General features: G+C 41.6%; 2 protein-coding genes and 1 long non-coding RNA gene across 14 annotated transcripts in view; 1 reads left to right on the top strand and 2 right to left on the bottom strand.

Moving 5' to 3' along the window:
• Positions 1 to 664: 664 nt before the first annotated feature.
• LOC107320215 (hepatitis A virus cellular receptor 1 homolog) lies at positions 665 to 7,240 on the bottom strand. Of its 8 annotated transcripts, none has more exons than XM_015875871.2 (8): positions 6,438 to 7,240; positions 4,974 to 5,318; positions 4,413 to 4,463; positions 2,862 to 2,938; positions 2,543 to 2,599; positions 1,645 to 1,759; positions 1,351 to 1,390; positions 665 to 946 (listed from the first exon to the last, which is right to left on the bottom strand). In XM_015875871.2, exons 1-8 carry the CDS (start codon positions 6,484 to 6,486, stop codon positions 853 to 855), a joined length of 828 nt encoding a protein of 275 aa, XP_015731357.1. In that variant the 5' UTR covers positions 6,487 to 7,240; the 3' UTR covers positions 665 to 852. The 8 variants fall into 8 exon arrangements, with proteins under 8 accessions (XP_015731357.1, XP_032303300.1, XP_032303299.1 ...); XM_032447409.1 differs by lacking the exon at positions 6,438 to 7,240 and adding an exon at positions 5,394 to 6,084 and having other exon boundaries at positions 1,651 to 1,759; XM_032447408.1 differs by lacking the exon at positions 6,438 to 7,240 and adding an exon at positions 5,394 to 6,075.
• A 2,567-nt stretch (positions 7,241 to 9,807) lies between these two features.
• Positions 9,808 to 11,402, bottom strand: MED7 (mediator complex subunit 7). Of its 2 annotated transcripts, none has more exons than XM_015875897.1 (2): positions 11,297 to 11,402; positions 9,808 to 10,878 (listed from the first exon to the last, which is right to left on the bottom strand). In XM_015875897.1, exon 2 carries the CDS (start codon positions 10,858 to 10,860, stop codon positions 10,168 to 10,170), a length of 693 nt encoding a protein of 230 aa, XP_015731383.1. In that variant the 5' UTR covers positions 10,861 to 10,878; positions 11,297 to 11,402; the 3' UTR covers positions 9,808 to 10,167. The 2 variants fall into 2 exon arrangements, with proteins under 2 accessions (XP_015731383.1, XP_015731385.1); XM_015875899.2 differs by lacking the exon at positions 11,297 to 11,402 and adding an exon at positions 11,062 to 11,089.
• A 3,718-nt stretch (positions 11,403 to 15,120) lies between these two features.
• LOC107320226 overlaps positions 15,121 to 16,309 on the top strand; it is a 30,243-nt gene continuing 29,054 nt past the window's right edge. For 3 of the 4 annotated variants that reach the window (XR_004308887.1, XR_001558175.2, XR_001558174.2), the window contains exon 1: positions 15,121 to 15,199. This is a non-coding gene — a long non-coding RNA (uncharacterized LOC107320226). Of the gene's footprint in view, positions 15,342 to 16,309 lie in introns of all 4 variants that reach the window. The other variant, XR_001558177.2, reaches the window with a different exon arrangement.

Below are 16,309 nucleotides of genomic sequence, written 5' to 3' on the forward strand. Positions count from 1 at the left end.
AGCTCCAACAGAGGGGGTGAGCACCAGCAGCCCCTCCAGCTTTAACCACATGTGGGCAGGAATTAGCACACTGCATAACTGAGCTGCTATTGGGAATGGGCACACCCAGATTCAAGAAAAAAAATTAATGAAAAGTACATTGACGTAAGATTACTATCAAGGTTTTCCATCTGTTGTCTGTGCCAAAGCAGCTATGAGGTTGCTTCTCCCCTCAGATGATTGTTTGTTCTGTAGCTAGCAGATACAATACATAAGAGAAACAAATGTTACGACTGTGGGTGGTTTTCCTTTTGTGACTGAATAGTCATCCTGACACTTCTTCTTTTCTGAAAGTAAGAAAGAATCTGAAGCAGACTGTATCATAGAACAACTTAGATAGGAGGGGGACTTGAAAGCTCATCCAGTCTCATCCCCTGCTGGGTATTGGCTGCCCCTCGCCAGCTCAGGCTGATCAGGGCCCCATCTCACTTAGCCCTGAGCCTCTGCGGGGTTGGGGCACCCACAGCAGTGGCACAACCTTGCCCCTCTCTGAGTAAAGAATTTCTTCCTAACACCTCACCTAAATCTCCCCTCTTTTAGTTTAAAACCATTCCCCCTTGTCTGTGGTAACTTTCCTTATGGTTTGATAAATGGAATCTGGAAATTTCCATTCAAGCCAGTCAGGTTTCTGTTTCTGGAACAAGCTGATAAAAGTTTTTAATTAGAACTGTAGCTTTTATTTGCTTTATTAGAATGATAGGAGTGATGCTTTAGTAGTCCAGGCACACTTAGCTGCAGAGCAGAGGGAGCAGCTAACATTTTGGAAAACATTTAAAGTCCTGGAGATATCAAAGGCGAGCACACATACAGTCCTTAGTGTATTGTGTAAATGTTTTCCTCTGCATGGATCTCAACTTCCAGAGCACTTTGGTTCCCAGCACGTTCTGGTCTCCAATATGCAACAGAGCTGCACACATGAGTAAAAACAAGGCTGTTAAACAACTGACAATAGAAACACAAAAGAGCAGATAGTTAAATGAACCAGCTCACTGGAACAGCTGTAAAATATGCAAAAACACTTATTTAAACACAACTGATAATGAATCATTTTTCCATTTATGAGACAACCCGCACTTGAAGTTTGCCTACTCCCTAATGCACTGAATTGGCAGTTAGACTCATTTTTTGTTTATTAACTAAGGATGAGAAGCAGGATTTATTAATTTCTTTTGCAATGTTTCTTATTAATTTGCAATTAAAAAGAAAATCAAATTAGAGTATGTACAGTCAGCATACATCTAGTAGGAATCACAGCAACTCCTTCTGGGACCTGGTTTGTCCTATTAGCTAAAGCAGAAAAAGAACACTTACCTTGCAAACTTACTCAGTTTCTTCATATTGCGTAAATATCCTAAGGATGATCCAGAATGAAAATAAAGAAAAATAAACATTGTTCTTTAAACAATCCTATGTAAGTAAAGTTGCAGGTTTACCCAAATAAATAAATAAATAGATAATTGCAGAAAACGAAATTAGGGAACTTGAAGCAGAGGTTTTCAGTATAGGAAATCCCCATAAGTTCCAGGAGATGCATGTAGCAAAGCCACAGCTATGATTTGATGTACCCAACCCACTCTTGAATAATCACCTCTGAGAAGCACTTACGTCTACCTAGGAACAGACCCAGAGCAAGGATGACCAGAAACGCCACACACAATCCAGTTCTGAGGTAAACACTCTTTTCTGAGTACTGCTGACTATAAGTTGATATGGATGTATTCTGTCAAACACAAAACAGATTAGAGTCAGTGGAACTCGGAGCACAAATCCCATGCCAGACCCAGAGGCCAAATGTGCATTTTGTAAACCTACAGTTAAAATGCCCTTGAGGGCAAGAGCCCAGCTTGAGATACTAGTTTCAAGAAGTCACAACATTTACATGAACCCTGCTGTTAAAATATATTATTTCTTAACACTGACAAAGAACCTGAGGTTATGATCAGCCCCATTTGTTCACATTTGTTCCTGCTTCCTTTCAGCCCAAGGAAGAAGCCTAACATTTAATACTGTTTTGGTGAATACCTTTATTTATTCATAAGATTAAATAATTAAATATCCCCTGGTGTTTTCTCTCTGCCTCCCTTTTTGCCAGCTTACTCAGTAGTTATTTGGAGCTTTATCCCAGGAAGTGAATATGCCTTCACCTTTCAGCACAACTTCTTCTGGAAGCCAGCTGACAGGTATCCAACCACTCTCTAAGAGCTGGGAAGATGCTGAAAGGTAGTAGAGTCCCTGGTTTCCTGCATGTGAGGCAATATGAATGCCCACAGTACATACTACATTGCAGTGCATAACATCGGGGCTTCCCAAATGGTAGCTTGGCTGTCTTGTCTTCCTGACAAAACTTAAGATGATGCTACTGCCTGTTAACACACAGCATGAGCTGGAGGACTCAGCAGGGCAGACAGGGCTGTGTGCTTGAACCCCATACACAGGCATGGCGGGTGGATCCCTGTGCTTTCATGTGGTCCATTTTGCACCCTTCCCCACGTCCTGTCGGTACCTGCAGGCTTGAGGATACTTCTGGGTAGTCTGAAGTACTTGAGTTGGAACCAGAGGCCTGAAAGGCAATACAGATGTTGCTAAAGGTCTTCCCACTTTAGTAGGAAGGAAACAGTTTTTGCAAGCAAAGCACTTTATTTTCTCCCTTTCATAATGACCCCATAAGCATTCTTTTTTAAGTGTTAAATGTACAGACTGGAAAAAAAAATATCCGTTATTTTGCAATCAAAACAAAATACTGTAATTTAACTGCAGGAATGACCCAGCAACTTCCGATGTCTAAGCACATCATCTCAGTATAGCACAATAGAGATACTTACAGTCTCAGGAGCTTCTGAAAGAGAAACTGGAGGCCACATTCTGTCAGTAAAGGACGTTTCACTGACAATCCCAGGAGCTGAGCAAAAGCAAGACAAACCAACATATCACTTGCATAGAAAAGCATTCTGCTTGAACAAAGAATGTATACTGCTGACCTGAGACCATTGAACCTAAGTACCTCTGTCTGGAGTCTTTGCTGTGCATATTATAAAGATGTTGGTGCCATCCAAGGGCATTGCAAAACTCCTCCAGTGCCCTTTTCAGAGCTTTGAAATCCTTCCAGGAAACACCTGCTATTATCTCAACACAGAGCCTAGAAAGATGGAGTTACTGAGCTGGGCTCTGGATCCATATCATAGATCAGAGGAGGCAATGGATGTAAAACTAGATTATTTGATGAAAATTGATAAACACCAGCTCAGGGCCTCAAATGATGAATTGGTGTAGAGCTGCAGACAGCAAGTGGTACTTTTGAAGTCCCAGATCACAGCTATACAATAAACAGCCGACTGAAGTGTGATACATTTGCATAGGGCATGCAGCGGATTTTGAGGTAATTTCCCAGGGCAGTTTTCATTATTTAAAATAGAACTACAATCTGCCATGTTATCTGCATCATCCGTCACAGTTTCTCTGTGTGCTGTCAGATGGTACAAAACCCTCCTGAAAACAAAATCTTCTATTCACATTATGACAATCCCAGGTGGCTCCTTTCATGTTATGAATGGTTAACCTTATGCCATAAACTGCATTTTGAAGAGTGAGGATCATCTGCTTCACTGTCCCCTTTTTCAAGGCAGATGCTATAACAGCCCTACATCAGAGGAACACAGCCACCCATCTTTTTAAGTCTCCCCATGTAGAAATTAACTTCTATTCTCAAAGTACAAAATATTGCTCCCCAGCAGCTAAGGAAGATGTCACATGGTTAAGAAAACCCGTGAGAGCTGAGACTGGAAGCCGTATCATTTGCAATAAGAATAGAAATGGTTTGAGAACATTTTCACTTCTTCTTACAAGAAGGAAATGCAAGTGTTGTAACATTTTAGTGTTGCTCAACTGGTAACATTTGAGATAGAGGGATAAATACAGATAGCATTCCCTGATGGCATTCTGAACCAGCCCAACAACACAGTTCTTTGTTGCATTACCTTAAGCAATATTTGCTTTGATTAAATAATGAGAGCACACACACAGCTCCTAAAACCTCGTATTTTACTGTTCATGGGATGTGCTTTCAGATGACAAGGTGAGACTTTATACTGCAGAGAAAACACATCCTGAAACAGCCACTAGGAAAACAACACTTGTAGCACCAATGTAGCATCTAATTAAGTCCGACACCTGGGAGCAACTTACATGTTCCTTCTGCTAAGCTCTCTATATGAGGTAGAATTTACATGCCAAGTTCAGATCTCAAGTCCTATGGTATGTTCAGTAAATTTTAGCTAAGATATTTATATCATCTGTCATTTTGTTTCTATTTTAAGATGTCTATTTTCAATGCAGCTAATATATGCTACTGCAATTAATACTTGGAAAAAAGTTACCTGAGGTCAGTGGAGAGGTGTGAGTGAGAGGACTTGCAGTAGAGACCCTAGCTGGTGTTAGAGAAACAAACAACATGCATTATAATTAATGTCCATTCATGTAGTGAAAAAAGAGAAAATGTTTCTATGAAAGTGCGCTTGAACCAGGAACACATCTGGGAGACAATTGTGCCAAATGTTACCATGTGGTTTTTTTTACAAGTAGAGAAGAACTAAGATCAAAAGAAGAGTTTCCTTAAAGGAAAATCATCCAGGCTAGTTGTGTATCCCTGGGCTTTACCCTGGAACCCAGCAGAAAAAGGTGAAGAATTGTCTCTGTGTAAACTCAGTAGCACTGCATACCACAAAACAAGGCACCACTGCCTTTGTTGTTTGCTTTTTTTATTGTTATTACTGCAGTGACTGTAATCCTAGTGATTACAACACTCTCAAAGGCAGATTAGCTTTATCCCAAATAACGGCAGGTCTGCCAGATGCTAGAGACTGATTCTATGGATGATGACAGAAATCACTTCCTCCACAAGCCTCAAGCTGCAGCAGAGTCACTGTAACAGCACTCACCTCTCTCAACCACCACCTGGAGGTTGGTTGTCTCATCGTTGAACCACCCCGGGATCTCCACACGGCAGCAGTACGTCCCACTGTCTGTTTCCTGGGCATTCAGGATGGTGAGGGACACGTTGCCCTTCAGCAGGTCCCCTTTCAGCACATACTTTGGGTGGTATCTCTCTGTCACCTTCCACCCATCTGTCCAGATAATGGGGTGAGAACATTTGGAAGAGGGGCAGGCATCACGGCCCCAGCACACTGAGGTGATGTCACGTTCCGTCTTAACCCTGTAAAAGCAGGGCACCGTGATATTCTGACCAACCTCTCCCTTCACCTGCAGTCCTGACACTGTAAGGCCTGTGGACAGAAACACAAACATTAAACAGGTCATGTGCAGCTGGCAAAAAGGTGAAGAGAAGATGGAGATTGGACCTGCACAGCTCCATGGCTTCTCTTCAGCCAAATCCAGGTCAATAGGTCTTTCTTTTTCCATTAGCTTAGATTTAATTCAAGCCAGATATAGGAGAACAAAGAGGCATCAATAAAAGCATAGAGGGAAACCCTTCCTCACTTTCAGTGCAAAGCCACTGAAAGGCAGTTTTCATCAGCATCACAGCTGTGCATTTCCTTTTTTTCTTTTACTGAAGAAGGATTTAGCCATCTCAGATCTTCCAGACTTTTCCTACAAACTTCTATACCTTCTTTTTTCCCGACCTCATATTTCCCCCTCATTCTTACGAAGTTTCTAATGCATTTGGTTCCCACAGCATGGGATCGAACATGCAAAGATGCTGATCTACCCACATTAACGTTTCAGAGATATAATTCACTGCAGCAAGAATGGAAGTAGGAAAGAGTCTTAACAACTAATCATCTCTAATCAAAGTCCCTGTATATCACTGGCAAGGGCAGTGCCATCAGCGGGTAGCCCAAGTTGTGCTAATGGATCCCAAACAGCGTAGGGCTTCACTGTCATTGTTCCTTGGGAAAAAAGCAGTCCTGCCCAATTTCATCTCAGCCATTTCTTTTCCTAAACTATGCTGTAATCATTATAAATAAGATTTATGCAAAGATTTTGCCACAGTAGCGTACTAGAAACTAATCTCTGACAATAATGCATGTTTTTTAAATACAAAAAGGAAAGCCTTAATGAATCTTATTATAAAAGGCTTTAGAAAAAATCTAGAAGAAAAATATCTGTAATCTCTTTTTTGTCTGTTGAACATATCCTACAAACAGAAGTTTAATGTCCATCTGCCTGCATTAACAGCTCTGTTTTAAAAGGGAGATATGATCACCAGAATACTCTTGAGCCATTCTGATTAAGTTCTACTGAATATGCAAAACAGCAGTTTCTGCACCACACAACCACTCTTACCACCATAACCCAAAATCTCTCTGCAACCCCCAGAAGCAGTGATGCACGTTACCTCCCTTCCATCCACTTCCAGCTGTTTTTCACACCCACTGAGTTACCTGTAAGCCAAAATAGAAGGATCCAGTCCAGGAAGAATGGAGAAGACATTGTGGCCGAGGATGAGAACTCTCTTGCTCACTCTTTGTGCACCTATACTCAAAATAAACTATTGTTTCCATAAACTGCTGGTCGTACTTCTCAGTGCTGGCATGTCAGTTTCAAACAGGATGATGCCCTTTGGTTTCCAGTGCCTTTCCTGTGGTGAGTCTGTTAGTCACTGAAGCTGCTGCTGCTGAGAATGCGCGCAGCTGAATGCTTGCACTGTGGTTTGACTAAAAGGTTAAAATACTCAGCACTACTTCACAACTCTACTTCTCTTTTTTTCCCCAGATCTGCTTGTTTATAGCAGGTTAAGCTGTTAGTACCACTGAGCTGAATCACCAGTAATCCACTGCCCCAAACTGCTTCCCACACCCTCATCTTACCATAATGCATAGAATTAGGCACAAGAGATTACATAAGATATGTAGCAGACCAGTAAACAGAGATCATTCAGCAACATAACAGGTTCTAAGGAATTATTAAACCAGCATTTAATCCTAATTTCTGCTTCTAACATTGCTACTTTAAGCAAACATGGTTTCCTTTACAGGCAGGAACACTGGAAGCTTCCCCACCACTTCACAAATATAGGTAAAATAGAGCTGCAGTCTCTCATCACTCAGCTCTTAAAAGTTCTTCATGCTTCTGAGCCTTTACCATACTGTGTAATACAGCACAGGAGCCACTTGAAAAGCTGAGTGGCCACAGTGGTCGGTTTGGAGAAACGTGCTGAAATACGTTACTTGAATAACGGTGATCCTGGCCACTCTGCTTTGCCCTGCGTGAGAACGTGATGAACTTTAATATCATTTGGACCAGAACTGCAGCAGTGATCAGATGTGATCCATAGCAAATACACGTTGTCTGCCGAAGCAGATCATCTACCTTTTACCCTTTTATACAAATTAAGTTGCAAACAATGACTTTTTATAACTAACAAATAAATGCAGCCAAGGGGCGGAGCTACGCCAGCAACATTCCTGCTGGAAAAGGCTGGAAGATGGAGAAAGGGCAGCGTCTGTAAGCAGATTTAGGACTGTGCAAGAAAACACTTCCTCTCCGCTACTCCTGTTTCTGGGGAGATAGGACACTGCAGGCAGCTTTCACAGACATTGTTCTGACCATGAACCGCAGTATCCTGGGATGGCTATGCAGACAGAGCACAGTTTACATTTCTTCCCTCTGAATGATTAGAACTGCCCCCATTTCCCAATGACAACACACTTGGCTTCCCTGCTTCAAATAACTGCACTTATCCTCAGTGCAACAAAATAACTGGCTTGTTGTTTTATAGCAGCATTTTGCTACAAGTCTTCTTCACATCTGACATTAACTTTACCCTACTGAGTTTCATAAGGCATATATAATCCAACACATTTCATACATTAACATTTCACACGAGTCATCATGTTCAAAAGCAACACAAGAAATACCTCATCATCATGAGTTGGCTAATTAGAAGACATTCACAGCCTCACTTTTAAGTCAGTGAGTCATATCCTACACAGCCTGAAATGCAGCTGCCCTGCTGTCACGGGTTAGTTAGATTTACCTATGCCCGTGACAGGGGAAGCCACCCCACGCCCCCCCCCCGGGGCCCGGAAAGGAGGGGGAAAAGGGGAGTGGGATAAAACAGCGACAATCTAAGGAGGACAAACTTATTTTACTAAATATGATATCGAAATACAAGATAACACAATATAATATAATTAAGGCTAACAAATCGAACGAAACAGAGAGAGAGAGTCTCCGAAAACCGAGAGGCCTACTGTGAACTCTAGGCGACACGGCTGGAACGCTTCCCACTCTCCGAGAAGTTCGAGAGAAGAAGGAGGGCACTCCAGCCTGGGAACGAGATTACATAGAGTCCTGGTCCCGTGACTTATTGTTACTCCTGTTGTTCTCTGGGATATGTAGTCTTCTTCTGTGGACTGCACATTCAACAGAAGTATCCATACTTGACATGATGTTATGATGTGGAATACTGATAGCAAAATTACAAAATTACAAAACCATGACACCTGCACTGTATGCTTCACCCACTGCTTCACTGCAGCTACAGTTCAGTTGTTGGGCTGTTTGTTTTTAATCAAAAGCAAAGTTTTAACGGGAGAAAAGAGAGCTGCCATTGTATGGATGTGACAAAGGATAGTTACTGTTTTGGCTGAAGAAAAGCTCAGGAAGTACCGCGATCTCCTGCAGGATTTTATCTCAGGGTTTGCCTTAAAGACAGACCCCAAAGAACAGAGAGAAAACTATTTACAAAATTTCTTCCAGAGAGAAAGCAGTCCTAAGATTTTAAATGACTCAGTCCCCATTTACTTCAATGCTTTCATCAATAGAAGTTAATTATGATTACTAGTTACTGCTAGAACCCAGCCTGTGGTTGAAACTGCAGCACCTGGGCCTTCAACTTTCTTAAAAACATAAAAAAATGAAAGTAAAAAAATCAACTGTAAAAACACTCTGGGCATCTATAGCAGATGAATGGCAGAGTTCAAACATATGTGGTGAAGTAACTCACGATCTCTCTTATCCACAACACACTAAAAGTGTTCCTTCCTATCTTCCACTTGAAGAACATTTGCAAAGCAGATGCCCAATTAATTCAGCTGACCCACCATTGTTTTAGCTACTAGAAAACAACACGGTTTAGTTCAGGGAGCAGGGAAGAGAGGCAGCTCTGCACAGAAGTCAGAAGTTTTAGTGTCATAAAGTTATTTATAAACGTTTCTGAAGAACATGCTTTCACTTTATCATTACTTACATCACACGCCCTTGAAATAGCAGATGAGTTCCTGCCGTGAGTCATTCGCTTCAGTTCATCTTTAGCTACAGCGATCTCAATCCCACCACCCAATGGTTAAAATCTACCTGCACATTTAAATAAATCTGCATGCCTGAAAACAGCTGAATTATCCAAGTTATAATTTGCATAACGAGAGTTACAAGTAGTTATAGTAAGTTCCCTCATCCACAAAGTTGATTGTTTCTTTTCTTTCTCTCTTTTTTTTAAAGGTGCTACATCTAGTTTGGAAAGCAGACATGCTACAGACAGGAGGGCTTGAGTAACGAAGCCACTTATCCATTATCAAATCACTCTTTGTGCCATGGGCTTGATCCAAGTCCAGTTCTCTTTAAACACAACTGATGTAGCTTCCATTTGACAGACTTCAGGCACAGACAAGTTACACCACATTACATGTGTAATAAAGCAATTCTTAAGTTCTTTAACATTGTTACATTACTACAAAAAGTTAGAAAGGAATGGATTTCTCAGGCTTCATATTGATTTCATCTTCAATCTAGAATAACTGAAAAGACCCATTTAACGTGTAAACAACTAACATTTATTTGAAATGCAGGAATTGTCAGCTTCCATTTCAGTCAGCCAAACCCCCTGCTTCCAGCAGCACACGGCATTTACAAAATGAAGCACATCCCAGAAAGCTGCAAGTGACAAAACAACGTTATACAAAAAACCTAACAGCATCCACGCTGCACAAAGCAGAGTTATGTTTTGACCAATACACATATAACTCACACAAAATATTAAATATCCTCACCTGCTTAGCAGCTCACACCCACCCCCCAAGTCAGTGTGAACGCTTCAAACAAAATACAGCATGTACCCTCAGAATCCATTTGGCCTCTCTCTATTGTAAGTTAACATAAGACACGATTCCTTCATGTCATTTCATCAATAATGCTGCACATAGCTGCATCTTTGTCTAACACCTGATCTCTCTTGCAGCCAGAACGTTCTCTCTGTTTTTCACTCTGTCCAATGCAGTTGTTGCCGTCATCAGTGTCCATTGGTTCTGTTTTCACTCCCAGTCCCCCCTCTGAATGAGGAAGATCATCAGGCAAGGACGCCAGGCAGTTCTGAATCATCTCCACAACTCGCTCTAAATGCTTCTGAAATCGCTCTGCAGTTTCCAGACGCTGACGTTTCTGCACTTCCATCATGACTCGCAGGGTCTCCCTAGCTTGGTGAGGACGGTACTCGTTTATAAGATGATGGACGTGAACAAAAAGCAGTTTCAGGTCCTCCAGTTTCTCTTCTCGCTTTATACTCCCCGGACTCCTTATCAAGATATCCAAGAGATCCAAAAAGTTGACTAAGATAGACATGTTCAGTTTCCTCAATTCCTTTTTGTGATCAAACTGCATGGGATGCAGCCGCTCAATACCCTGGCTTTCCAAAGGTCGGATAATTAAATCGTCACACTGGAACTGATTACCAAACATCATGTAACTGTCTTTCACAGGTGGAGGTGGCTTTGGGGCCAGACCTTTGCGTATGTTTTCATCGGTGTATTCCTTTATATACTGCATTGGAGGCGGAGGGAGGGCACTCACTTGCTGAGGTTCACCCATCTTTGGGGATTAAAATACCTAGTGGATAGAAAAGAAACGTGCATTACATAACTTATGCGACAACTCCACAGCACGCATGAAGCTAAGAAAACAAACCAGACAGGAGATTCTTCAGCACGCAAATAGCAGGAAACTCCCCAATAAATCCACGTCAGCTTTGCACTGACATACACAGCACATTAAGCACTTCTCAAACCAGACCTGCCAACGAGGAGGCACAGAAGGAAGGAGAGGCCTGATCCGCTAAGCCCGCATCCCAGGGCTGGGAGCGGCAGACAACGGCAGGCAGGGAGAGGCAGCCCTTAAAGCAGCACCCCCCTCCCCCCCGGCCCATCACTACAGCACGGCTCCGGGAGGGCCCAAAGCCGCAATGCTGAACAGAAACAAAGGCTGGGCCGGTCCTACACACAAGGCCCAAAGAAAACACCCCACTCACCTGCACACCGCGCTGAAAACACCACCGCCACCACCGACACCAACACCTCACATCCGGCAACTGCTCTCCTTCCTCCTCCCCTCCATTGGCTCGCAGCTCAAATGGCGTCGTAGACTTTGGTTGGATGCCCGCAATGCCAGTCAGGAGCTCGTTCCACTCACAGCCTGGGCTATGGCGCCCTATTGCGGCTGCCAGGGGCACGGCAGGGATCTCAGCGGGGGTCCCAGCAGGGTCCTCTAATGGCAGAGATCCTCGAATGGCAGAGATGGGAGCGGCCGGCCCGACTCTTGTCGGCATCAGACTCCCTGTGAGACCAACTTCTGCATGAATTGGTGTTTAGTATTTGGTATTCCAGGACTGCTTTCATAGACTCGTAGAACTGCCCTCGTTCAGACGCTTCCTGGACTCTGGTGAGCTCAGTGCCCAGACCGTGGGGAGCCGCCGGTGTGATGGCAATGCTTTAACTGCTGAATGATGCAGGGAATATATGTAGAGCTTCCATGCAACAGAAATTTGGGTGTTATTCCATCACAAAGTGAAAGCATCACCCTGGGAAGTGTTAGCATCCTTTCTATAGCTGAACACATGCAGCCTGGATGCATAAAGTCTGCAACAAACCGATGGAACTTCTTGCTTTTCTTCCATTTCTTTGTTTAAGACAGATTTTAAGGAAAAAAACAACTATCTGTGTCTTCCATATTGCCGTGGGACCTCGGGCTGGCTGGCAGCGCTTCTGCAGATGGCCACTGGTCTGGCAATGCGGCTTTTGTGCTCTGATTTCCTTTTTTCCTCAGCAGATGGCAGTAACCTCCTTCATAAGAAGGAATAAGGGTAAGAGAGCCGCTGTCTACGTGCCCTATCAAGGGCAGAGTTGTTTCTAAATATTACTTCAGTGCACTCTCACTACTTTGTAGGATTGGCAGGTGTTGGTTTGCAGAGCAAACTGTTGCAACTCCAAACCCCACAGACAAGGAGTTAAAAGCACCACTTCTAGAGAGGAATGAGAAAACCCACCTGGTGGGGGATATTAACAAGTCTTTGCTATTGTTAGACTTTCCAGACTTTGATTTCACATTCTCATACCACGAGCTGAGCTCGATTATCAGCTGCCTTGCACTCTGTGAACTGCTCAGTACAGCTCTCAGTGCTGTGACTTCAAAAGGTAGCAGGGAGCCAAGCATTTGTTTTTCACACGTCCTTTTGATCTTGAGTCATTTTCCTAGTTTGCACGTAGAGGCCAACAAATGCAAAAAGAAAAAGGGGTTTCATTTTCATTCTTGGTAGTATGACTGAGATGACTGAGAATGAAGGTGAGTACCACACACAGCATTCTCAATTTTGCTTTCTACTCCATTTCTGTGGTTTTCTCAAATAGGGACACTGTCCAAGACAAGTCCACCAGTGATAATACAGCTCAGTTACTACAGATCTGTTGGAATGAACCCAAACACCACTTCAGCAGATGGGGAATCACTTAAATGAGGTTCTCTGCCACAAAGATAGAAGACCTTAATTTATTGCTTTAGTTACATTTATTTTAGTTTTATTCACAACTAATTCCAGGCAAATTGGAATGTTTCATTATCAGTCATTCCCTTAATTCAGCAGCAGTGTGCACAGCAGGATTTGTACAAGCACAGCAAATACAAACCCCATTTTCACGTGGCCCTTTCCTAAGCAGCCTGAAAGAGAATCCTAATATGAGGCTGAGTTGCAGCCTCTTGCTTTGATTAGGTTGTGTTTTATCTTACATCCTGGTTAAGCTACAAGCTCAGGAACTTCCTTTTTTTTGATGACTGTTGAAGGCTTTTTTGCAGGATATACTGGGGAGGAGGGGAAGAGAAAGGGAGCAGTGTTGGGGGCGATGAGGACTTAAGCTTTATGTCTCCATCTGCTGTGGTTAATTCCCACCTCCTGCTGTGGCTGTGGGAATTAATAAATAGGTAGTTGCCTGCAGGCCATGCTGCCAGAATGAAATGCAGGATTTGAAGCACTGCAGATTTTACAGCGCTGTCTTCAGAAGCAAATAATAGGGGACAGTAACCTTGCTAGGCAGGCACCAACAGAAGGACTTAGAGCAAATTTTCAGTTTGAATGTGATCCAATGCAACTACATTTTCCTTCCTGTATTTTTGACTAGGTGACAACAGCTGAGCAAAGGATTATTTTGTACCTATATCACAGAACCTGTCCCTGTACAAGTTCAGTGGTTTGAAATGTGTTCTCTGTGTTTCTGGGAACATCAGTAAGCCTATGAGAGATTTGCTTCAGGCATTCAAATCATGGATCCTCTGTATCCTCCTAGCAGATGCTCAGAACAAAGCACCTACTTTCCTAGGGCTCACAAATGGTTCACAGAGGAACCCTACTTGAATTCTAAGAGAGCAGCTCCCTTGGTCACTGGGACCGGTATGAGCATATTCAAAGGTGCAGTTGTAAGACCAAGAAAGCTTGATGCATGTGGCTCATAAAGACTAGGCTAATTTTTTCCATTTTTTTTGGAGCTTTCTAGTTTGTTTACAGGTGATGTGACTGCTGAGCAGCCTAGAAGAGTTACAGAAGGAAGTGACTATTAAAGCTTCTTGAATGGACAGAATTTGGTCAGGTCTGAGCCCGAAAGACTCATTCCTGAATGAGAAAAGACTATGTCTATTTATATGAGAGAGAATGAGATTTGTATGAGGTTCTTTATTTTTTTCTTTCTTTCCCTTCCTTTCTTCCCATATCTGTTTGTTTTTATCACAGTGGGAAGATTTCCAGCCTCCTCACTATTTAGGATGTTCAGATCTGTTTATGCTAACTTTGATGAGAAGCTTCCATACCAGATGTGATCAGGAAGTACTTTTACAGATTCAAAAGTTATAGCAACCCATGCAGACCTGTTTCTGAGGTGTGCTTTAATTTAGGGTACGCTGCAGACGTACTGCCACAAACTAGAGTGTTGTGCATGTTGTTAATACAATTATAGTATATATAGCATATATATAGTATATTGAGCGGCTGTTGCACTGATGTTTTTTCTTTGACTATATCTACTTAAATGAAGAATTGAAAGAATGGTGTTTTTGTTGTTTTAAAATCTACATTGCTCTATTTACTACATAAACTCAAGAGAAAGAAAATGTGCTCTATATATATATATTTTAATCTTGAACACCTTTCAAATTCCAGACTATGTTCAGAAGATTGCCTCAAAAAAACTGCAGGAGGGAATCTGTTTTTCCTCTATGATTTTCTCATCTACTATGATTAAAGACATGGCACGATGAGAATAAGTGAAACACTAAGGAAGCAATTGTTCCTTATCAGGACTTCTCATTGCATGCAATTTTCTGTATGCAAAGAATAATTTCTTTTTCATTGCAAATGGTTTGTCTAGGACACATGCATGACTCTTACAAGCAAAGTAATTCTGAGAAGGTCAGCAAGAGACACTCTCTATAAAATATGACAATCAATAACAGTTTAACCTCTAATCTATATCAACAGATAACTTTTATTTACTATTTGACTTGTGTAAAGACAAAGCCAGGTAATCCAAAAGGAGTAGTCACAATAGAGATGAATGACCTTCTTTTACAAGAATGTAGATAGCAGTAGGCAAAAACCATTCCAAGCTACAGCATCATGCAAAGGGCTATTTTGCAAAGAAACACTGTGTGTTAGTTGTTGAAACTTTTTTGTGCATTCCCCGAAACAAATGACACTATTCTGAATATTTTCCTTTCTGGGCAGTAAATAAAGTCTTTTATGTTGACAATGCTAATATTATATTTTAAAATATATTTGCATTCGTGTTTTTTTGACATTTTTTATTGCATTGTATAAATCCCAGAGCAGAGATCCACCAAGCTCATTGTGAGAAAGCCCCGTTTCTTGGGATAGCATCATGCAATGATACAGGTGACCATATGACATTTCATTATGGTTTAGTGGATGAATCTATGGGAAAGCTATTTCAACAAGAACAGCGGATATGTGTTTGGAGTAAAAGTTGGGAAGGTTAATTTTAAGTGATTCCTGAAAACGGGATTATTTTGCACAGGTAATTTTCAAGTGTGAATATTCCTGATGCAAAATACTCTTTGGATATTGCAGCCTAACTTGTGCTTTAAATCTACTGGATCAGGGGAAAGATGGGAAGGGAGCTGCGGTAAATAATTTAGTTACTACTTGTAATTCTGGGACTCAGCAACACACCTGTAGCACTGGAGAGTTAAAATACAAAATGATTAGGAAATGTTCATTTTTAAGGGAGGTGATGGTGCCATAGCTTATAAATGCTTCTTAATGCATAAAAACACGTACGTGATTATATTGTTTTTATTTACTCTTGCATTTCATTAATGCATAAGAAATTTCCTTTAATCTGAAGCCATGAATCTATAAATAAGAAGATAATTATGATCAATGTCTGCTGCCGTTATTTGTTGATTCATCCTCTTGTTTAAGAATACAATATTGTTTTGTCTCATTCTACTCGAAATGAAAGAATCAATTTCTATATTATTTTTAAATACTTTTTTCTTGCTTTTCATATTTTCTGAAACCTATTTGTAACACTGAAAGGCCAAATCTATTACTTGCAGGTATTTGCAAGGGCAGTTATATGAACTTTATTATAGTTGTATTAATGGTTGTGCTGTTGACCGTAAGTTCTAGCACAGTTGGTCTTGGCGGAGGCAGAATGAAAAGTAAGCCACAACCCGCCTTAGAATAGAGCTGTTCTTATTTTCTTTTCAACTAGGCAAGGAAGGTGACAACACCTCTGTAAAAGTACAAGAGTGTTTATCAGACTTAGCCCATTAGTAAGAAAAGATTATAGATCATCTCAACACTGTGGGCTGCTTTCTCAAAACAAGGTCTTGCATCTACACTGATCTTTCAAATGGTGTCACAGAAAATTGCTGGTGTTTTATCTCCACTCTTGGATTTGCAATTTAACTTTCCTTCTCTTGCTTTTTCATTATATGGCGTGTTGCTCATATCCACACCAATCAACTCTATTATTTG

The sequence above is a fragment of the Coturnix japonica genome, chromosome 13 (genome assembly GCF_001577835.2).
Source record: "Coturnix japonica isolate 7356 chromosome 13, Coturnix japonica 2.1, whole genome shotgun sequence".
Taxonomy (NCBI): Eukaryota; Metazoa; Chordata; class Aves; order Galliformes; family Phasianidae; genus Coturnix; species Coturnix japonica.

Bases quoted from the DNA above. Each gene is read 5' to 3' on its own strand.
- LOC107320215 (XM_032447408.1), bottom strand. From the start codon at position 5,454: ATGGAAAAAGAAAGACCTATTGACCTGGATTTGGCTGAAGAGAAGCCA. The intron at 4,464-4,973 runs GTGAGTGCTGTT...CTCTAACACCAG, and splicing joins CCAGGTGGTGGTTGAGAGAG to CTAGGGTCTCTACTGCAAGT. The intron at 1,391-1,644 runs GTAAGTGCTTCT...GATCATCCTTAG, and splicing joins GGGTCTGTTCCTAGGTAGAC to GATATTTACGCAATATGAAG.
- MED7 (XM_015875897.1), bottom strand. From the start codon at position 10,860: ATGGGTGAACCTCAGCAAGTGAGTGCCCTCCCTCCGCCTCCAATGCAG.